The 18,896-nt window shown below is 42.0% G+C and overlaps 2 protein-coding genes across 4 annotated transcripts in view; one reads left to right on the forward strand and one right to left on the reverse strand.

The window, feature by feature from the left end:
- The first annotated feature begins 1,641 nt into the window (after positions 1-1,641).
- Positions 1,642-18,896, forward strand: part of LOC126405110 (dedicator of cytokinesis protein 7-like) — a 36,590-nt gene continuing 19,335 nt past the window's right edge. For all 3 annotated transcript variants that reach the window (XM_050068661.1, XM_050068662.1, XM_050068663.1), the window contains exons 1-20: positions 1,642-1,814; positions 3,876-3,963; positions 5,406-5,584; positions 5,808-5,876; positions 6,036-6,162; positions 6,642-6,854; positions 8,478-8,563; positions 8,678-8,744; positions 8,996-9,145; positions 9,319-9,399; positions 9,637-9,793; positions 9,939-10,069; positions 11,138-11,231; positions 11,352-11,514; positions 14,605-14,722; positions 16,376-16,446; positions 16,534-16,672; positions 16,795-16,896; positions 17,002-17,088; positions 17,282-17,513. In XM_050068661.1, the coding sequence (XP_049924618.1) occupies positions 1,765-1,814; positions 3,876-3,963; positions 5,406-5,584; positions 5,808-5,876; positions 6,036-6,162; positions 6,642-6,854; positions 8,478-8,563; positions 8,678-8,744; positions 8,996-9,145; positions 9,319-9,399; positions 9,637-9,793; positions 9,939-10,069; positions 11,138-11,231; positions 11,352-11,514; positions 14,605-14,722; positions 16,376-16,446; positions 16,534-16,672; positions 16,795-16,896; positions 17,002-17,088; positions 17,282-17,513 (2,404 nt within the window). In that variant the 5' untranslated portion in view covers positions 1,642-1,764. The remainder of the gene's footprint in view (positions 1,815-3,875; positions 3,964-5,405; positions 5,585-5,807; positions 5,877-6,035; positions 6,163-6,641; positions 6,855-8,477; positions 8,564-8,677; positions 8,745-8,995; positions 9,146-9,318; positions 9,400-9,636; positions 9,794-9,938; positions 10,070-11,137; positions 11,232-11,351; positions 11,515-14,604; positions 14,723-16,375; positions 16,447-16,533; positions 16,673-16,794; positions 16,897-17,001; positions 17,089-17,281; positions 17,514-18,896) is intronic.
- angptl8 (angiopoietin like 8) lies at positions 12,021-13,919 on the reverse strand. Its single transcript, XM_050068664.1, has 4 exons — positions 13,395-13,919; positions 12,759-12,902; positions 12,532-12,642; positions 12,021-12,450 (listed from the first exon to the last, which is right to left on the reverse strand). Exons 1-4 carry the CDS (start codon positions 13,698-13,700, stop codon positions 12,433-12,435), a joined length of 579 nt encoding a protein of 192 aa, XP_049924621.1. The 5' UTR covers positions 13,701-13,919; the 3' UTR covers positions 12,021-12,432.

Below are 18,896 nucleotides of genomic sequence, written 5' to 3' on the forward strand. Positions count from 1 at the left end.
TAAACAAATTATGGACCATTGCACAATAAATTTGAATTTCCTGAACCTTGGAGCAAAAGAAAAATACAAGATGAGTTTGGGCATTGTGATGGAAGTGTGCCTGTAGCAGGGAGAGATGGAGAGTAAGCTTCATTTATTTTCATTAGCAGTGTCCATGCCCGCTGCGAGCTCTGATGCTGCTCTGACTGCTGTTCCATGCATAAACATACATCCCTGAGATGCCTGTCCTTGCTCCGCTACAGCCAAGCCTCGGTCACGCAAGGTTAATTTTACCTCCGTCTCCCTTCTTTTTATTTTTCCACATCCCCTCCTATACAATTCCTGCCATTCATCAGCCATCTCACAGAGGACGGGCCCGAGTACCTGCAGCAGCTCTCCAGGGTGCTGAATAGGACGACTGTGGGGTAGAAGGAGTGAGCAGTGGGGGGGAGGGCTGCTGCAGCGAGCATTGCTATATTAATTCCTCATAGTAGACATGGGGGTATGGAGTGATTGCAGGCAGGGAGGAGGGAGACGTAGACCTGCCATTACAATAAACTGACAAGTCCTCCATTAGTGGGAAGAGTCACTGACAGTGTCATTCGTCATTTGCTCAAACAGAGAAAGGGCCCTGTCAAACATACAGTTTCTGATGTTTTACCCACCCTAAGGAGCATCATTTCATGGCTACTTGTTTTATAACTGAAAAATATTTCACATCAGTTGTCCCACTGATCTAACTTCCAATCTCTATCAGGCAGGAGGCCAGTAAACAAAGCTGCAGCTATTTCTTGTGTCCGTGTAGAGGTCAAATTCTAGGACTGAATCTTAAACAATCACTGATGAGGCCAGGCTTTCTTTCTTCTCCAATCATGGTGAACAGCCCCACCCGCTGGTGTGAGGTGGCAACAACAAGCTCTGTTGTCTTGTAGAGACATGATGTACTGCAAGCAGTCCTCTAGATGCTGCTATTGTGCATTTGTTTTCTAATTAGATTAAAGTTGACATCAACAATTAGGCCCATCAATGTGAACTAAAGCTAACGGTAGAATGTGAAATGTCAAATCCAATGCCACTAAATAGGACGTTTTACACCAACTGTTTTTAGTGTCAAGTCAGTGTCAGTGTCAAAGTGGAGTAATCATCTCTAAAACATGACACTGAGAGTGACTGAGAACTTAAAACGTATCTGTCCTGCTTCCTTAATTCTACACAGAAATGAAACCAGTGAAACCCTAAACTGAGGTGGATATGAGCCGCTTGCAGGTCGCTGTAAACCGGTCAGGTGAGATTTCTGCATGAACAGATGGTGGATGTAGTCAGCCAGTGCAAGCTGGTCAAATGATTGGGGAGGAATAGTAGGACCGGAAGTAGGGTAATGACTTCCACTTCAGTGTGGCATTTAAATATATTAATACGCTCATTTGAAATTGCTAATATCTGTAAAATGGCACTGTGAACAACATGCCACAAAACTAGTGTCAATGTAATGTGTGTAACTAAATAAAGAGTTAATAATGAAAGCGAATCTGATTTTACGTAGTGTTTTATTTTGAAGTGACACCGGATGTAGTACATGTAAAATGGCGGACTTGACGCTAACTCCCGGCTCCCAGCCGCTAGGAGGAACAAGGAGGGATCTATGCCCAGTCCCAGCGTGGAGAAGGAAGCGGTCTGAGAGAGAGTCCGCATCCCCACACGACAAGACGGGACGTAGCCAAGGCGCAGCAGGAGGGGAGCACTTTCAGTTTGACTTCGAGGAGTTTCTTTACATGGGGACGAGAAATGACATCTACGGCGAGCGAAAGGAGGGCGTTTGCTCATAAAATCAACCGGTGAGACAGTAACTGAAGTTATTGTTTAACAGCTACAGTTGTGCCGCTCGCGCTGCGTGAGAGTGACTTGCTGGACAGACGGCACATATAGCCAGTATGCTAGGATGTAAGGTATCATTCCCTATAAACCGGTTAGTGTAAACACAACTTTACTTTTCTGTTATTAAACTAATGTTAATTGAAGCAGTTTGCGCTCGTGTAAACGGTCTCCGGCTCTTTGAAGAGTTTACTAGCATGTTTTGTGTGCGTTAACGTAGCGTCGTCAGAGCATTGCCATCAACAATGATTGAGCTACTTAACGATAACATTAACACGCTCATGGCTAATCTGCTGACTCAGTTTTGCCGTTTGTGAGTATTAAAGCATAGTAACACCGACTTTAATGTCTCACACACACATTAAAATAGCACCAAGTGACATTCATCATGATGTTTTGTTCTTGTGTCGTGTGAACGCCTCGCAGCATTATTGTAGCAACCTGTTTCCACATGTTGTAAACTGGTTTACCCTCCTCATGAAAGGGTATAACGTTAGTACTGCACGGACTGGATATCTAGCATGTTATTGTGCTGAATAAATATTGATCAGATTCCAGGAGAAATCGTAAAGGCATGCCACATCTGTCAACTGGCTCTTTGGATAGCATGCTTTAATCGCCCTTGAGTGTGTGTGGAAGTATGTGCAGCCAAGTGCCTCCCTGTTTGCTGCAATAGACCTCTTTATAAATGGGGCTCCTTCAAAACACATCGACACAGTTCATTTAATGAAAAACAGCTTAGTATTGCAGTATCTGCTATCTTCTCCAGTAGCTTGTGAGAAAACAAACAAGATGGCAGATTCTTATCATCACCTCTAAGTGAATATCTTCTCACCCTGATGAAAACCTTGCTGAAATCATGTCTGCACAGCAGTTATTATAAACTTAAGACCAGGCTCCATCTCATGGTGACATTATTTTAATTCATATATTGCACTATTGGTAGCCTGTCACTTTGTTTAATACTCCTTGTTGGTTATCAGTAAAATGCCATGTAGGGATATTAGCTATATTGACCATTCTCCCACTGCATTCCCCAAGTCCTGTATGTCCTTTTCCTAGTGGGACCCAGACCATTGTTTGGTGCAGGATGCAGGAAAGGGTGGGAAGGGGTGTTCTGGCTATTGCCCTCGCAGTCGATAGCTTTCCTTTTTCCTGTTTCAGATTGAAGGCTGCAGAAACTGTTTCCACATCTTCAGATGATATAGCACACATTAAAAAGTTAAACATGCAAAACAAGGTTGCTATGTCATCATCAGGAAGTCTTGCTACATCTTGGAGATGGGAGTCGAGGTCATAGGTCTTCATGTCTGTCTGATGGAATGAAGGCATGAACCATAGCTATGTAATCATGAGGACCATGGTTTGGGAAATGTTGAAGCCTTTGCAGCTGTGTATATGAGAGAAACAAACATTTTGTGTGGTTCTAAAGGAGCAGCTGTCTGCTGTCACTGTGAGAGGATTTTTTTTTTCCTGCTTTGTCTCGCTCTTTAAGCCTCCATTTGCCGTTACTCCATAAAGGCCATGGACAGAGCTCTGGCTCCGTGCCTGCTCCCTGGAGCCAGCTCGCCACCTCTCCGTGAGATCCGCTTGAGTCCCTATTCAGAACAGCTGTTGGCCTTGAGCATCGCTACTAGTAGCACCAGAAGCTGAAAACTTCTGCTTTGCAGATTGTGTAGGACATGTATCTGAAACTTGGAGGTTGAGATATGCAAGCTCAGATTGACTTGGCACTTCCCTTTTACAGTTTTAACACAGAATCTGAAAACTGTAAATGAGAATCATCAATTTAAAAAGCATTTCATTTTAGTCTTTTTGAAGTGATTTTAGTTCTGGGATTCCTTAAGTGAAGCATGCAAACATTGGCATGATTATGAGATTCATGCATTCAAATCAGTCACTTTGTATTTTAATTTATCTTGACCATTAACTGTATTTTAACAGCTAGCTTTCATGTCTGTAAACGTGTGCTTTTCTTCTCTGTTCACCAGCTAACAAATCTTTCATATCTCTTTCTTTCTCAGGACGGTAGCTGCAGAGGTTAGAAAACAAGTGTCCAGAGACTATGGCTCTCCTCAGCTGACTAAGAAACGAGGAGGCGCACACCACCCTGTGAGTCACCCTGTGTTTAACTTGCCAGAGTTTTAAGCCAGCAGGTTTAAAACTCCAATTAGCAAGGGTCAGAGGTTGATGGGTGTAACTTTTTGAGTTGGGTTTAACTTTAGATACAAGGAGTGCACATGAGTGTAGTTTTAATTAGTGCTGACAAGCAGGCGTGACTTGGTTTTGAAACATGATATACCTACTCTTTGCTCACCTGTGTTGTTTAACAGCCAGGCAAGGTTTCTGCATGGATGCTCACCCAAAATAGAGTATAAGATGCTGTGTTTTGGGAAGTGTCTGTTGTCACATTACAAAGATGACGGTGGAGTTTTAAATTAGTCCAGCAGACTCTGTGGACTCTGCTGCAAACCAGAAACCAGAGCAGAGACTTTTAACTCAGTGCAGTCTAGAGGTGCATGAGGGCAAAGACAATGAGTGAAAATGGTTTTTAGAATAATATTTCTGAGACAGTGTATCAAACTATAATTTAGATGAACACCTAGTGGCTTTACATACAGTAAGCGATTGCTAGCAGCTGTGTCTGTGGCAGATTCTTTGGCTGTAACATAAACAATGGAAAGTAAATAGGTGCATCAAGATTTGAAGGATTGAGAGCCGAAAATTGACACACCATTCAAACATAACATTAAAGTTATCCTTTGGTATCTTGTAACGTGAACATGTAAAATGTGCTACAAGTAGGAATGAAAATGATTAATCAATTATCAATTAGTTGATCCGTGATACATGAAATTTAAATGATCAAAAAAAGATCTGATTATTCAATTTAAACAATGTGTAGTCTCATATTACATTCTAGCTATCAGAGGAATGGTGTATTTTGAGAGCATGTTTCAAGTAAACAAAGGACTCAATGTAATTACTTTGATGATAAGGCAGCCATCATGGGGCCTGGAATAAGAGTGCGGCGGCGACATTGGAAAATTAAGCAAGCAAAGCAAAGCAAAGCATTAGGCAGTTACATTCAGTGTGTTTCATATGTCTAGGCCTCTACATCTATATATGTTTCATAGGCTATGCTTTGCCGTTAGAGAATATGCAATATGTTGCTGTGAGCTTTGATTCAGGAAAAAAAAAGCATTTACTATTGGTTGGTATGAGCAAAGTTTTTATCTTTGGCACTGTGTGTTAAGTGAAAAGCCCATGAACTTTTGAATTTACTTAACAGTAACTATTTTTTTCTGTTATATTCATATATATTTACAAGGCCACTGAAACTATAAGTGTTGTTTCATGACTCCCTGTCTGTTTTATTTTCATTTTCTTTGTGTCATATACAAATGTTAAACATCCCTTACCGGTCTATCATGACCTCATGCTTCCTTTTACTACTCCCTGTAAGTCCTTTTGATCCTGCTGATCAGATTAAGACCTGTCACCATGGCCATGTCACAGTTATTGGTACATAATAGTCTAATGTTGATTGACAGCTGCCCCTGACAGAGGTGGTTGAGCCGGTGGACTTTGAGGAGTATGTGAGCAGCCATGCTCCTGGGGTGGAGCCCGGCCCGCTCAGGCAGTTGATGGAGTTCCCCCAGGATGACCTGGAGCTCCTCCATCTGGACAAAGAGTGCATTACACTGGAGCCCCCACTGCCTGAGGAAGAGGAGTGAGTCTGAGTGCTAATGGGCGACACAACTCTCATACTGTAACACACACATCCCTCTCTGATTTTTACACTACCACACACACGTACAGAGGATTAATATTACTGTAATGGAGGACACACATCATCACAGATAGGAACAAAGCCTTTCTCTCTCTCTGACACTGAAAGAACATAAATATTAAAAGCATGCTTTGCTCAATTATTAATGTGTTTTTCTATGTAGCTCTCTAGATCCCAGAGTGAGAGACGCCTTGGCAGTCTACACAGATGACTGGCTCGTCATTCAGAGAAAGTAAGTGGTTTCAGCTGTCAGTGTGGTACCAGCTGAATTAACCTACAGTACATGTTTCATTAATTGTTTAATAATGTGAACCACTCTTCGCTCTTCACTGTACATGTGACTGACGGTTACATTATTACTGAGACAAGTTTATTTGTGGATTTCCTGTAGATACCAGCGCTACAGTACTGTATACACACCTCACAACTCTGAGCGACAGAGGGAGAGGCAGCGAAAGCTGGTCAAACAGACCTTTGAACTGGACGAGGCTGCTGCTGCCGAGCGCCAGGATGACCAGGTAGATGATGGTGATGTTCAAAGGACTTGTTATCGGAAATGCTGAGTGAGCAATCAGTCATTTTGGGTTCATTAAACAAATTTTATTGATCTACTGTGCACAGTAATGCCAAGTAAAAGCTTAGAGCATTATCACTTTACTGAAACTCCCATCATTTGATACCTGGGCAAAGAGATGTGGGGAATAGCCAGCCAAAGAAGCTTGAGTCTTGTTATGATGGGAAAGGCAGCATGACTTGTATTCTGCTCAGTGAATTCATCACATGGAGAATGAGTAATGGATAAATGGATATATACCTTGTCCATTATCCATTACACAGTCTCCATATGAATCATCTTAGATGGGTAATAAGGTAATGGGATCTGTAGCACATTGTCCTCATGTTTCTAAAACATCTGCCGTGACCACTTAAAGGTCTTTGCCTGGAAGGAAAAAAACCACACGATCTCACCTCTTCGTTTCACTTTTATGTGCTTCAGGATGACGCAAAGCGGCGGTCGGTCAGCCTGGATGAGACTCCTCGGGGCAGCTGGGCCTCCAGTATCTTTGACCTGAAGAATTCCTCCCCAGACGCCCTCCTGCCGTCTGTGCTGGAACGTGCAGCTGCAGAGGACATGGACCGGCGTAATACTGAGGCACGTCTGCAGGGGCGCCACTGTGACCTCCTGGGCCTGTACCCTCCACCCGACGAGGTTTGTATTAAAACAGCTTGTATCTGCCTGTGTTGTGGAAGAGGGTGTGTTAAAGGAACATTTCATTGCCAATTATTCACTGTTGTTACACTGGATTTGTGAGGAGGGATCCCCCTTCAGTTGCTCTTCTGAGGTTTCTACCATGTTTTGTCCATTAGATGGGATTTTCTGGGGAGATTTTCCTTCTCTGCTGTGAGAGTCCAAGGGCTGTCACATGCTGTAAAGCCCTCTGAGGCAAATTGTGGTTTATGATATTGGGCTTTTCTACATGAATGTCACACGGGGTGATAAACAAATGATCATTTTGAGGTTGAATTATTCCTTTAATGTAAACAAATCGTAACTTTATCATATAATTAAGTACCCTTTATGACTCTTTATTACTAGTTCATCTTCAATAATGCAGTTCAAGCTTAAGCTTTGCAAAGTTAATAAGGAATTCTCATAGCTGAATATACTATTACAATTTTAAAAATATAATTCAGGCTTAGTAAGCAAAGCAAAGGCAGCATAGCTGATATAGATTGTTTTTTTGGCATCATTGGACAAAAAATCCATAATAACCTTTCAGCATATTGTAATTCAAGTACTCTCTGAGAACACTAGACTTCTACACTGCTTCTTGACTCTGTTTTGAGGCTCTAGAAAATCCAGCTCCTGTCGGGAGACTTTGACCAATCACAGTTTGTTTCAGAGAGAGGGTGTTCCTATTGCCCCTGTAGATGTGTGTGCACGTCCCATTAGATACTGAAAGCCTGATTCAATGGCAGAAAGTCCTGCAGAAAACATTGCTATTCCAGCATTGGCAACGACTACCGACACTGCAGAGCAAAGATGGACTTGTCAAAAAGAGAGTCATAAAGAGAGTCTGACAATAAATGCAATACATGTGTCAGTATCGGTGAAGCATTTCAGATATGGAGAGAAAATGCTGGCTTACACCTGCAGCTAATTCAGGTTCATGTTGATGTAGCCAACATTAACTAGAGCCTCAAATCACAGTGTGTCATTTAAAGAAAACAGGAAGGTAATTCACATAGAATTGCCGCTGTATAATGACACCTGAATCACGATCAGGATGATTAGAATGAAAGACTAGTACTTGTTACTGTATCATCTGTTGTGAGAGACCAGAGAGCTGCAGGAGGAGAGTGTATTTTCAAATTCTGCTTGTTTCGTTTTTGTTTGTTTTGTTTTTGCTGTTTTAATAAGTGAGGTTATTGTCTTAACCTTCATTTAGTACCAAAGTATTACTATCTGTAATGTAAGCATTTAACAACAGAGCTTGATTGCAACTTAATCTCAGAGATCACAACTTAAAACTATACCCAGTAGAACATTTGGTTGGAAATGTTGGCAAACGTCGTCGCCATTTGTTCAGCTCAGAGTAACATTATTGAATGTTCCCATGAAATGAATGTCTATACTGTCTGCAAACCCAACCACTTCTGCACAACTGTTTGCTTTTCTTTCCTCCATGTTCTCCTTTTTGTGCTCCATCCTTCTTCCTTTTTATCTGTGTACACACTATCGCTTTCCCTGCCGCTACGTTGCCATGACATCTGTGTAAATGTTATGCTGGTGTGTGTATTGTACACGGCTGTCTTTGTGTGTGTGCGGCAGGATGAAGCAGTGGAGAGATGCTCTGTCCCTGAAGTGCCCAAGGAACACTGTGGCCAGAGGATCATGGTCAAGTGTCTGTCTCTGAAGTGAGTAACATTTACAGTATAAGGGCTGACATTTATGTCCTTACGCTCTGATTCATTTTTTGAAACATCCGTGATACTCTCCATATCTCACTATTATATTTTATGTGTTTTCAGGTTTGAAATAGAAATCGAGCCAATATTTGGAACACTTGCTCTGTATGACGTCAAGGAAAAGAAAAAGGTAGCAGATCATTTTTTATTTGATAAAATGAGTGGTCTTCCAAAGACTTTCACTCTATAAAGCCACTTACGTAATGCTGAGCTCATGCTTAACTAATTGAATTTCCTTTGTCTCAAAAAGGTCTAAGTGGTCTTGCGGTTTAGATCACTGAGTCCAAACTGAATTAAAATCCCTTGACGTGCATTTCCATTATCATCTTTCCTTCCCCTCCCTCTGCCCTTTCCCGCTTATCTCAATCTTTCCTCCAACAGATCTCTGAGAATTTCTACTTTGACCTCAACTCGGATCAGATGAAAGGGCTTCTTAAACCCCACACGCCTCACATTGCCATCTCCACACTGGCCCGGTCTGCCATTTTCTCCATCACATACCCTTCGGCCGATATCTTCTTGGTCATTAAGGTACCGAGAGAGCCCACTTTACTCCAAAGAGTCTGACCTAATGTTAGTGGTATAAAACAAGTATTTATTTTTGGCTTTTAAGTTCTACTTAGCTTAGATTTAATTTTAAAAACTCATGTGAAATCCTAGTATGTGATTAAAGATGTGTTAACACTAGTGTGCATGTATTTCAGCTTGAGAAAGTCCTTCAACAAGGAGACATTGGAGAGTGCTGTGAACCCTACATGGTTATGAAAGAGTCAGATTCCACCAAGGTAACGGAGCCAAAAATGTGTTTTAAACTGTTGCAATGCTCAGGGCAGGTGGCCAGCATGCACGTGGGTTCCTTTTTCTGTCTAGTCATAAAAATTACTCAATTCTGTCTGGGTAAACTGCGATATTTACCCTCCTCTTTGACAGGCCAAAACTGTTGGCCGCTGCACATACTTTAATCCTGTCTTTATCTTTTGATTTCTTTCATCATGTCGCATCTGCTCTCTGGCCCACTGCAGCACAAGGAGAAGCTGGAGAAGCTGCGTCTGCAGGCAGAGCAGGCGTGCAGTCGCCTCGGCCGTTTTCGCATGCCTTTTGCCTGGACGGCCATTCATCTTCTCAACATCGTCAGCAGTGTGGGAGGTCTGGATCGGTCAGACCCTGACTCAGACTCTGGTACTGCTGACCTCAGACACGTCCTCAGTTTCAGTGTCACACATGCATGTACACAGGGCATCCAGCCGGTTACAGTGACAAAACATATTGCAGAATTAACATTTATGCACATGCCTCCCTAATTTATGACTTCTCTTATTGCTAGAGCGAAAAGGTCTTGGCACATGGAATGAGAAAAGGAAGAAGGGCTTCGAGCGGATGAGTGTCGGGGATGACATGTGCAACTTTGCCACTTTCCGTCCGGCAACATTAACTGTCACCAACTTCTTTAAACAGGTCAGACTTAGTCTTATGACTCATTCATACAGTTATGCTGACTCTAATGTGGCCAAAGTACTCATCACTGGTAAAACTGAGTGTCATCGCTGCAATGAAGAAAGCTAAGGAGCTGACATTACTAATGTTTTCATAACAAAAAAGTGGAGTTACACCACATCACTGAGGAGGGAGGGGAAACCACACAAGTTAAAATGCTAGTACTTTAACCAATAACCTGGAAACAAAAATTAGAAGAGGCTGGACACTTGCCTTCATAAAAATGTAAGGGTAAGAAGTGGCAATTAGAAAGCTTTTTACGTCAGAGAGAATCATTACATTAGGAAAGTTAGGCAATATTTTCAAAACTATGTTTATTTTTCTAATAAAATCCATTATTTCAACATTTTATGTTTATGTTGTTCTGTTACTGTGATAAGATCAAATGCATTTTCCGCCCAACAAAGCACAAGTACTGATATCAGATAGAACAGTCAACTGTACTCTCCTTTTCCATCTTGAGTCTGACGTTGCCTCCACTTGAGCCGATTTGTGTGGAGGAAGGGCATTCAAATTTTCTATTCAGTCACTAGAGAACAACATATCCACCTGACTCTAACATCATTTTAAGTTCACACTGATGCGTAGCCATGCCTACATACTTGGTTTGCCGGGTTTAAGTAAAAACAAAGTACGATGCCAGGCAATACTAAGACAGGTCAGTTTGGAACAGCCTTGATAGCAGCGTCTGTCTTTTCTAGAGTGCTCGCAGTTGTTGTTATTACTCCTCATTGGTCCCAGCATTTTGCTTCATAATGCTTGGCAACAACTTGACAGCGGCGTTCATCCCTCCCGTGGCGCTGATTGGCTAATCAGTTCCCCGTGTGGCGCTTATTTGTCATTTTTTATTTTAACCGAGAAACCACTGCCTCGTGTTATGATGCAAGACAAATCAGTCAGCTGGAACTCTCTGGAGTTTAGGCTGGCTGTTGTTGTTCTATTTTAGAAGTGACAGCTATTATAACTATATTATAATTTAATGTATGTAATCCCAATAAACACTCTGCTCTTCTGTTTGTTCACATGAAGGAGGGGGACAGACTGAGCGATGAGGACCTCTACAAGTATCTGGCAGATATGCGCAGACCGTCCTCTGTTCTGCGACGACTGAGGCCTGTCACAGGTAAATGCCATGAATAGTCGAGGTGTTTATGAGAAATTGTCTGAATTCATGTCGGAAGGTTTATGGAGGATTTGTGATGAATGATTTTTCTGTCTTGTTGTGACTTATTTTGTCCTTCAGCCCAGTTGAAGATTGACATCTCTCCAGCTCCGGACTCGCCTCATTACTGTCTGTCACCAGAGCTGCTGCACGTGAAGCCTTACCCTGACCTGCGTGTTCGCCCAACCAAAGATGTTCTGGAGTTCCCCGCTCGCTATGTGTACACACCACACACCACCTACAGGTGAGTGTTCACCTCTCACAGACACACACATGTGCACAGTTGACCCACAGGACAAATATACAGTTACCTTATCATTGCATGCATGGCTTACTGTGTTTGTTTGGGTATTGATTTTTGACAAAGCCATACTTGTTCTGCCTTCACCTTCCTGTGTAGTTTCAAAGGGGAGCTCCACCCAAATTAAGAATTACAGTATGTTATTTCCATGGCTGAGAAAAGCTTAATCAATATTTGCGAACATGTGCTACTCTCTCTCAAAGCTCGAACATGTACCCACATAGTCTGAACACTCCCCTGGGTGCAGTGTCATCTATAACATCTTTATCAATATACTGCCTATGGAGCATCTCCAAACTTTACACCCTATGACATCACGAAGTAGAGTTTTTGCACTCTAGTTTTTGGATTGGGGAGAGAGTTGTTTATGTTTACTTATGTTTTTAGATAGTCTTAGATGATAGGAATAACATGTATGAATTTGCAAAGATGACAGCAAGTTCTAAATTTCAAATTGAAACTCATTTTATTGATGTCATTGTTTTGTAAAATATATAAATACAAACACAAGTTATTATCTTTAATGTGCTTTTTTCTATACACAAGCTTACAAACTATACAAGACACTTAAAAAATCTTAAATAATTAAATAACTATTTTAACGGCGAATAATTTAATAACTACGGCTCAAAGTTTACAAACTACATCAAAGTCAAGACAAACAGAAGACAAAAAATCACAAAAATATGAGATGCAGATAAGAAACAACAAGCACATAATCAGAAGAGCACTAACAAAAACTATGTTCTGGGCATACAGTAGATCTATATCACACATTGCAGGGTTTGAAGGGAGTGCAGTGACGTTACAGAGTTGAGATCTGGGTGGACTAGGAGACTTCACCGGTGAATCTCGTATAAATTATGTCGTATTTTCACTCTGGAAGAAGGAAACAAAACTGTAAGTCTAATGAAATGAAAACATTAATGAAACATTACATGCTTCCGACAAGTGACTCACCATCTCCTGCAGTTTTGAGAGTTGCTCATTCAGCGTCTCAATATTCTCTTTATGGAACTGGGTCAAATGCTGTAAACTTTTCAAGACGTAGGAATGCTCCTCTGCTCTCTCCTAAGGAACAGGAGTATAATTAACTAGGCATGTAAGTGTCAGGTGTTCAGACATGTGCTGCTGTGACAGTGTGGTTGTTTCTTGTATCTATAGAGAGATTATCATCTTTCTGTTACCTGCAGCTCTTTGATGCTGCTGCTGGTGTCGACGTATGTCTCCAACTTCTTCACTTTTGTTCTCAGCACCACCTCTTCCTGCTCCATGCCGGCCAGCCAATCTTTAGTCATCTTGGTCTCAGCCTGTTGCTTGGCCATCTGGGCCTGTCAAAAGAGCATCTGCCCATATTATCCTCTTCCCCCAGCACTGATCCCAGTGCAGTTGGCAGCTGCCTGCCCCACAGTGTGACATGCAGCTTTCTAATGACACTCTCTTATCTCAGATGAAAGACTTACATTTATCCATATACATCAGGAAGATAGATGAAAGAATCGTATGATGATTTTGTGTCTTGCAAAAGAAAACTGGGTCTGAGACACAGTATAGGCATTGTTGTGTTTAACACTTTTGTAAATCAGAAAAACGCTGCTTTGTTATGTCTGTTCAACATTTTTTTCTTTCCGGAGCTGAGAATCACAGAAGTTTAATCTGATGGGGATTTTACATACTTGAGATACTGCCTCCATCTCCCTGTGCTCCTGCATTTAGATCTGCAGTATGATTGTAGTTCTCAGTAGTTATCTTTTTTTGTAATAACACAACCATTCAGCAGCACATGGGGAATCTGCTGTTTGCATATTTCTGTGTTTTCTTACCTGTAGCAACTGTATCATTTCTTTCATCTGTTTCTCCTCTTCCGCGGCCTGCTCAGTCTCCTCTCCCAGCTTTTGCAGAGTCCCCTCATGGCTCATCAGAGTCTGGCTGATTTTAGCTATCTTTGCCTCAGTGGTTTCAAAAGCATATTTCAAGGATTCGCTGAACTGTATGACACCAAACATGAGTACATTGACGTCTTCCTGTTGCACAGTGTTGTCTTCCGTCTTGCCTGTTTTCCTGAGCGGACCCGCATGGGCTGCTCCTAAACCCCCAGCCAGACAAAGCAGGCACAGACCCCAGATCATCTTCAAAATATCTGTCGTTTACAAACTGTAGTCTAGTTGTCTGTTTCACTCAGCTGTTCAAAAGTTTGTGATTTTCTTGCCAGCCAGTTAAGGAAAAAGCTGGCGTTATGTAAAAGCTCAAAAATGAGAAAGAAACGCTATAACATGTATTTGTCTATCGCAGCTGTGCAGATGTCAGCATCATCAGAATATCCAGTGGATGATGAATTTGGAGGGTGATCAGTGCGCCTTATATTGGATGTGTACATGCAATACTTGGTAAAACATTAGCTCAGCTGTGGTTCGATCACAGGTCTTTTCCATGACCTTAGTCTCAGTGACCCCGCCTTGAAGTTTAACCCCTGAGGGACTCATTTTGTCATTTAGGTCACAAACACATGCGACATAAATAACAACGTGTGTCGCACTCCTGTGTTTGATACAGAAAATGTACAAAATGTACTGCATAGTAAATGTCATTTAATGTTACTTTAACAAAGTCTTGTGCTGCATTGTTTCCTCTTGACAGGTGAATAAAATCAGCTGATTTAAAAGATGAACAAATGTTATCTCTGATGTTTGCCTTGGATAGGAGTAAGGTGACTTTCACCAAGCTAATCCAATACTGGGTCACACTTTTCCCATGTGCACACACTCTTATCTTTTTCTTTTTCCAAGAATAAGACTGTCAAATGTTTTCGAGGGGTTGTCAGGAACGATTGTTGCAGAGTAATGTGATACACTGTTAACACATGTTGACAACATAACAAGCTTCAACCAGGTTGTGAAACAGCCTCCCTGCAGCTTGTTTGTTATGATTGTGACTGTTCACCTACCAACAATGTTTCTCTAACTGTGTAATGGTTTGGGGGTTTGTTAATTTCTCTCTGTCTCATTCTCTGCCCTGCCTCATTCTGCCTTTCAGGAATCTGCTCTATGTTTACCCCCAAAGTCTGAACTTCAGCAGTCGTCAGGGCTCGGTGAGAAACATCGCTGTGAAGGTTCAGTTCATGGCAGCAGAGGACCCCAGTCAAGCTCTGCCGGTGAGTCACACTCAAGGATAATAAGTGACTGCGATGTTCTGAAAACGAAACTCCAGTCACAAAGAACAGCTTGAGGCAGTGAAATAACATACGATGTATTCTTGGAAGAGTGAACTTCTTCAAAGGGGCCTTTTTTTTTTTAGCACAGAGGGAAGCAAAGTCGAGTTACATTTTGGGATCTCTCCTTTTTTAACTGTAACTATTTAGGGTTAATGAATATGAAATGGTTGATTCACACTATGCATTACTAGCTACAAGTGTTACTCCATCCCAAAGCTACATTTTGAGTATCAAACACTCACCCCACTCCTGTACACTTTGAATGCACGCATTTGTGGTTTGCTCATTTGTACATACAGAGGCTGTGGGCAGACAGCAGTGGCAAGTTGAAACAGAAAAGGTGTCAAAACATCCATAGCACCTTCTTAAACAACTTCTCCAACACAATCCACCTCAGGGGTGTCCCTGACCACGAATCTGATCTGTCAAATTTGGCCTTTTGTCAACTGATAGTCAAATCATTCATTTTATTTTTCTTCTTGCTGATCCTTATTCTCATTTGTGACATTAGTTTCCATTTTCCACACCAGACAAAAGAGCTGAAACAGTCAATTAAACAAGTTGTCTTCTCGATTTGGTGCAAGAGTTTATTTTATAAGAGGATGCACTCCATCCAGCGCTGTTTGTTTTGTGTTGGGGGTGCATGTGTAGGCACACAAAACAAACTGTGTGTAGGTGCGTCAGCGGCGCTGTCCGCATCACTGAAAGGGGTTGACCGGCAGACAGCACACATATTTTGTTTTGTACTTCTTTATTTGGCTTTTTGCCTTTTATTTGCGAGGACAGACGTAAGTGTGAAAAGGGGCGAGAGCAGGGATGACATGCAGCAAAGGGCTTTGTACATGGGACTCTCACTCTAACCACTGAGCTACTGGGCGGCCCGTGATAGAATTCTTTGCTAAGTTCGGTTCCTACTCGCTTTCTGTGGTTGTTAACAGAACTTTCAAACTTTCTCCTAGAGTGAGAGATGCAAGCTGCACACAGCCGTTTCTACATGCCTCCACCCTGCTGATTTTGATGAAAACTGTTCATAAATGAATTGATAATTTCTACTTTGTGAGTGCTATTTTTAATGTGAGTGCTCTGCTTAGCAACTTTACACCAAAACTGGATATATATCATGATATATTGGGGGAAACCAAGCAATTCTATATAAAATCAGACAGTCAGCACCCCCGTTGTAGCCCCAATGGGATGATCCTTTGTTTCATTACCACATTTTCCTGCACCGTGACAATTCCACTTTGAGATTGGCAGTCGAATCAGGCTCCTTAGATCGAATCATTGAATAGTCCACTTTACAGGGTCACCCTTAATCCACTTATCCTCTGTTGTCCACATGGTCAGTGTATTTAAAATTCTAAAATTTGCCGAAACACTGTAATAGCCCTCTGTCCAGTAGTTAATGAATGTTTTGAAATGAACATTATCTCCATATTCATAGATTCTGGATTTTACTGTGAAGGAGAGCCATTTTTTCTGATGGTGAAATCCTTTGAATGATTGATGAGACTACTGTGAGGATGATTATATCAAAGGATGTCTTCGTATTGGTTATGGAACTACTATATTTAACCTCTGCTATTTGACCAGGTAATTTTTGGGAAGTCGAGCTGTGCGGAGTTCATGCAAGACGCGTACACTCCCATCATCTACCATAACAAGTAAGGCTCAATCCCCTGTTTGCCTCCCTCTGGAGTTTGTCCAACTTGTTTCTTCCTTAAACATTGTGTTTAACTTTTGCTCCAAAGGTCTCCTGAGTTCTACGAGGAGATGAAGATGAAGATCCCTGCCAACCTGACAGACAACCACCATCTGCTGTTCACCTTCTACCACATCAGCTGCCAGCCCAAACAGAACACCCCTCTGGAGACTCCTGTGGGCTACACCGTGAGTACTCTCCTTCAGCTGGCCCACATTGAAAACTTCCGCCCACACACTGACTTGTCTGAGAGCTCCTTCTGTTGTCTTGCCATCGCTGAGCGTTCGCGTGTCTCTCTTTCCACCCGCAGTGGATCCCTCTGATGCAGCATGGCCGACTACGCACCGGCTCCTTCAGTTTGCCTGTCTCGGTAGAAAAGCCCCCACCTAGCTACTCTGTGCTCACCCCTGACGTGAGTGTGTTTAAAAAGACTGTGTTAACATCAGTGTGGCTGCTATTGCCTACTCATTTGTGGTAGGACGGAGTGTTAAATGAGTTGGGTGTCACTCTGCGGCAGGTTCAGCTCCCAGGCATGAAGTGGGTGGATAATCACAAAGCAGTGTTCAATGTCGAGGTGACGGCCGCCTCCTCTGTTCACACTCAGGTACACAAATATGCCTTTCATACTATGGTTTCTACCTGTTCATGTGCTTTATGAAGCCCTATTGGAATTATGTTAGCATTGATAGGACAGTTTCTGAAATTTTATCAACAAAATTTTTACTGAAAAATTTCTGCCACATTAAAATTCACCCAGTTCAAGTGACACTTAATATTTAATCTTTTGTTAACTCCAGGACCCCCACCTCGATAAGTTCTTCACTCTAGTGTACGTTCTGGAGGAGTACTCCTTCCCCTTCCGCCTGAAGGACGTCATCATCACCGAGGCAAACATGGAGGGGGAGCTGAAGGCCAGCATGGCTGCACTGAGAGGGGCTCTGCTGGATACCTGCGTCAGGTTCCTGCACCAGCTGCTCAACAAGCTCATTCAGCTCATCGTCTACCCGCCGGTCATTGCGGGCCAAATTGGTGAGTGAGTTCTGAAGGACAGCTATTTGAGATTTGAAGTGCACTTCCCAGAATGAGGCTAAATGCTAACTCTGATCATTTGAGTAGATAATGTGACGATTATTAATAATGACTGTTGTAGATGGTTTGGGTAACAGAACTGTTTGATTTATGCTTGTTACTGTGAATCCTAATCCTAGTTACATTTATTCAAATATTTAAATTGTGTCAATGTTCTGGGAAGCAGTGTGTGGTTTTTTTTTTTTTTTTAATGCCTCCACGCCAGTGACAGCAGGTTGTTTGTCCGTCCGTCCTATTCTTGTGAACATGATATCTCAGGAACACCTTGAGGGAATTTCTTCAAATTTGGCACGAACATCCACTTGGACTCATTAATGAACTGATTCGATCTTGGTTGTCAAAGGTTAAGGTCATTGTGGCCTCACAAAACATGTTTGGTGCCCTAATTCAACATAAATGTCTTGCAGGACAAAATGATGAAGTAATGACATTGTATATCGAAAAGGTCAAAGGTCCAAATCACTGTGACATCATAATGTTCTGCAAAAACACTTTTATGGCCATTACAGGACGCCATAACTCAGGAATAGAAGGGGAGACATTTAGTTAGATACTAAATTAGTGACACTAATCTTGGGTTTCCACCTTAAGACTGTGCTGATTGTAGAGATCTTCTGTGCTATCATGTTGAAGATGTGTATGTAGCATCCACGTTTCACCAAAAAATACACTTACCTTTTCTTAAATTCAAAGTCTTCACTACATATAGTGTATGAGTCTGGTCAGACATGGATATAAACTACAACTTTGCTGGTTGGTGAAGGCTAGGGTTGGACCATATTATAGCCTTCATGATAATACCGGCACAGTTTTTGGTATGATATGAAAAATTCATATTGTGATACCTGAGGTATTTTGAGTTGTTGACTTATTGATGTCATACTGTTACATACGGCGACAACAAGCATGGCTGAAAGCGAAATTATTACAGACTCCGCTGTGGTTCTAAAAAGAGGAGCAGCTTCATTAGTGTAGAATAAACTGTGGTGTCATTAGACCTTGGTGTCCTGAATGTTTCTCAGACTCTTTTAGCGACTTACCGCTCAGAGGGAACACATTCAGCGGCTCCTCTGGCAGCAGCACAGCATCTCCTCTTCTACTCTCTCGCTGTTTGCACACAGGAGTCGGCGTTGTCAAGTGATTTTGTCATAAACCTTTGCTAATGTAAACCCATGTGATGCTTGCAGCTCAACAAAAACTACATACAGTGGGGCAAAAAAGTATTTAGTCAGCCACTGATTTTGCAAGTTCTCCTACTTAGAAAGATGAGAGAGGTCTGGAATTTTCATCAGAGGTACACTTCAACTATGAGAGACAAAATGA

Source organism: Epinephelus moara, chromosome 18, assembly GCF_006386435.1.
Source record: "Epinephelus moara isolate mb chromosome 18, YSFRI_EMoa_1.0, whole genome shotgun sequence".
Classification (NCBI taxonomy): Eukaryota; Metazoa; Chordata; class Actinopteri; order Perciformes; family Serranidae; genus Epinephelus; species Epinephelus moara.

Bases quoted from the DNA above. Each gene is read 5' to 3' on its own strand.
- angptl8 (XM_050068664.1), bottom strand. From the start codon at position 13,700: ATGATCTGGGGTCTGTGCCTGCTTTGTCTGGCTGGGGGTTTAGGAGCA. The intron at 12,903-13,394 runs GTAAGAAAACAC...CTCTTTTGACAG, and splicing joins AAATGATACAGTTGCTACAG to GCCCAGATGGCCAAGCAACA. The intron at 12,643-12,758 runs GTAACAGAAAGA...CCTGTTCCTTAG, and splicing joins GCAGCATCAAAGAGCTGCAG to GAGAGAGCAGAGGAGCATTC.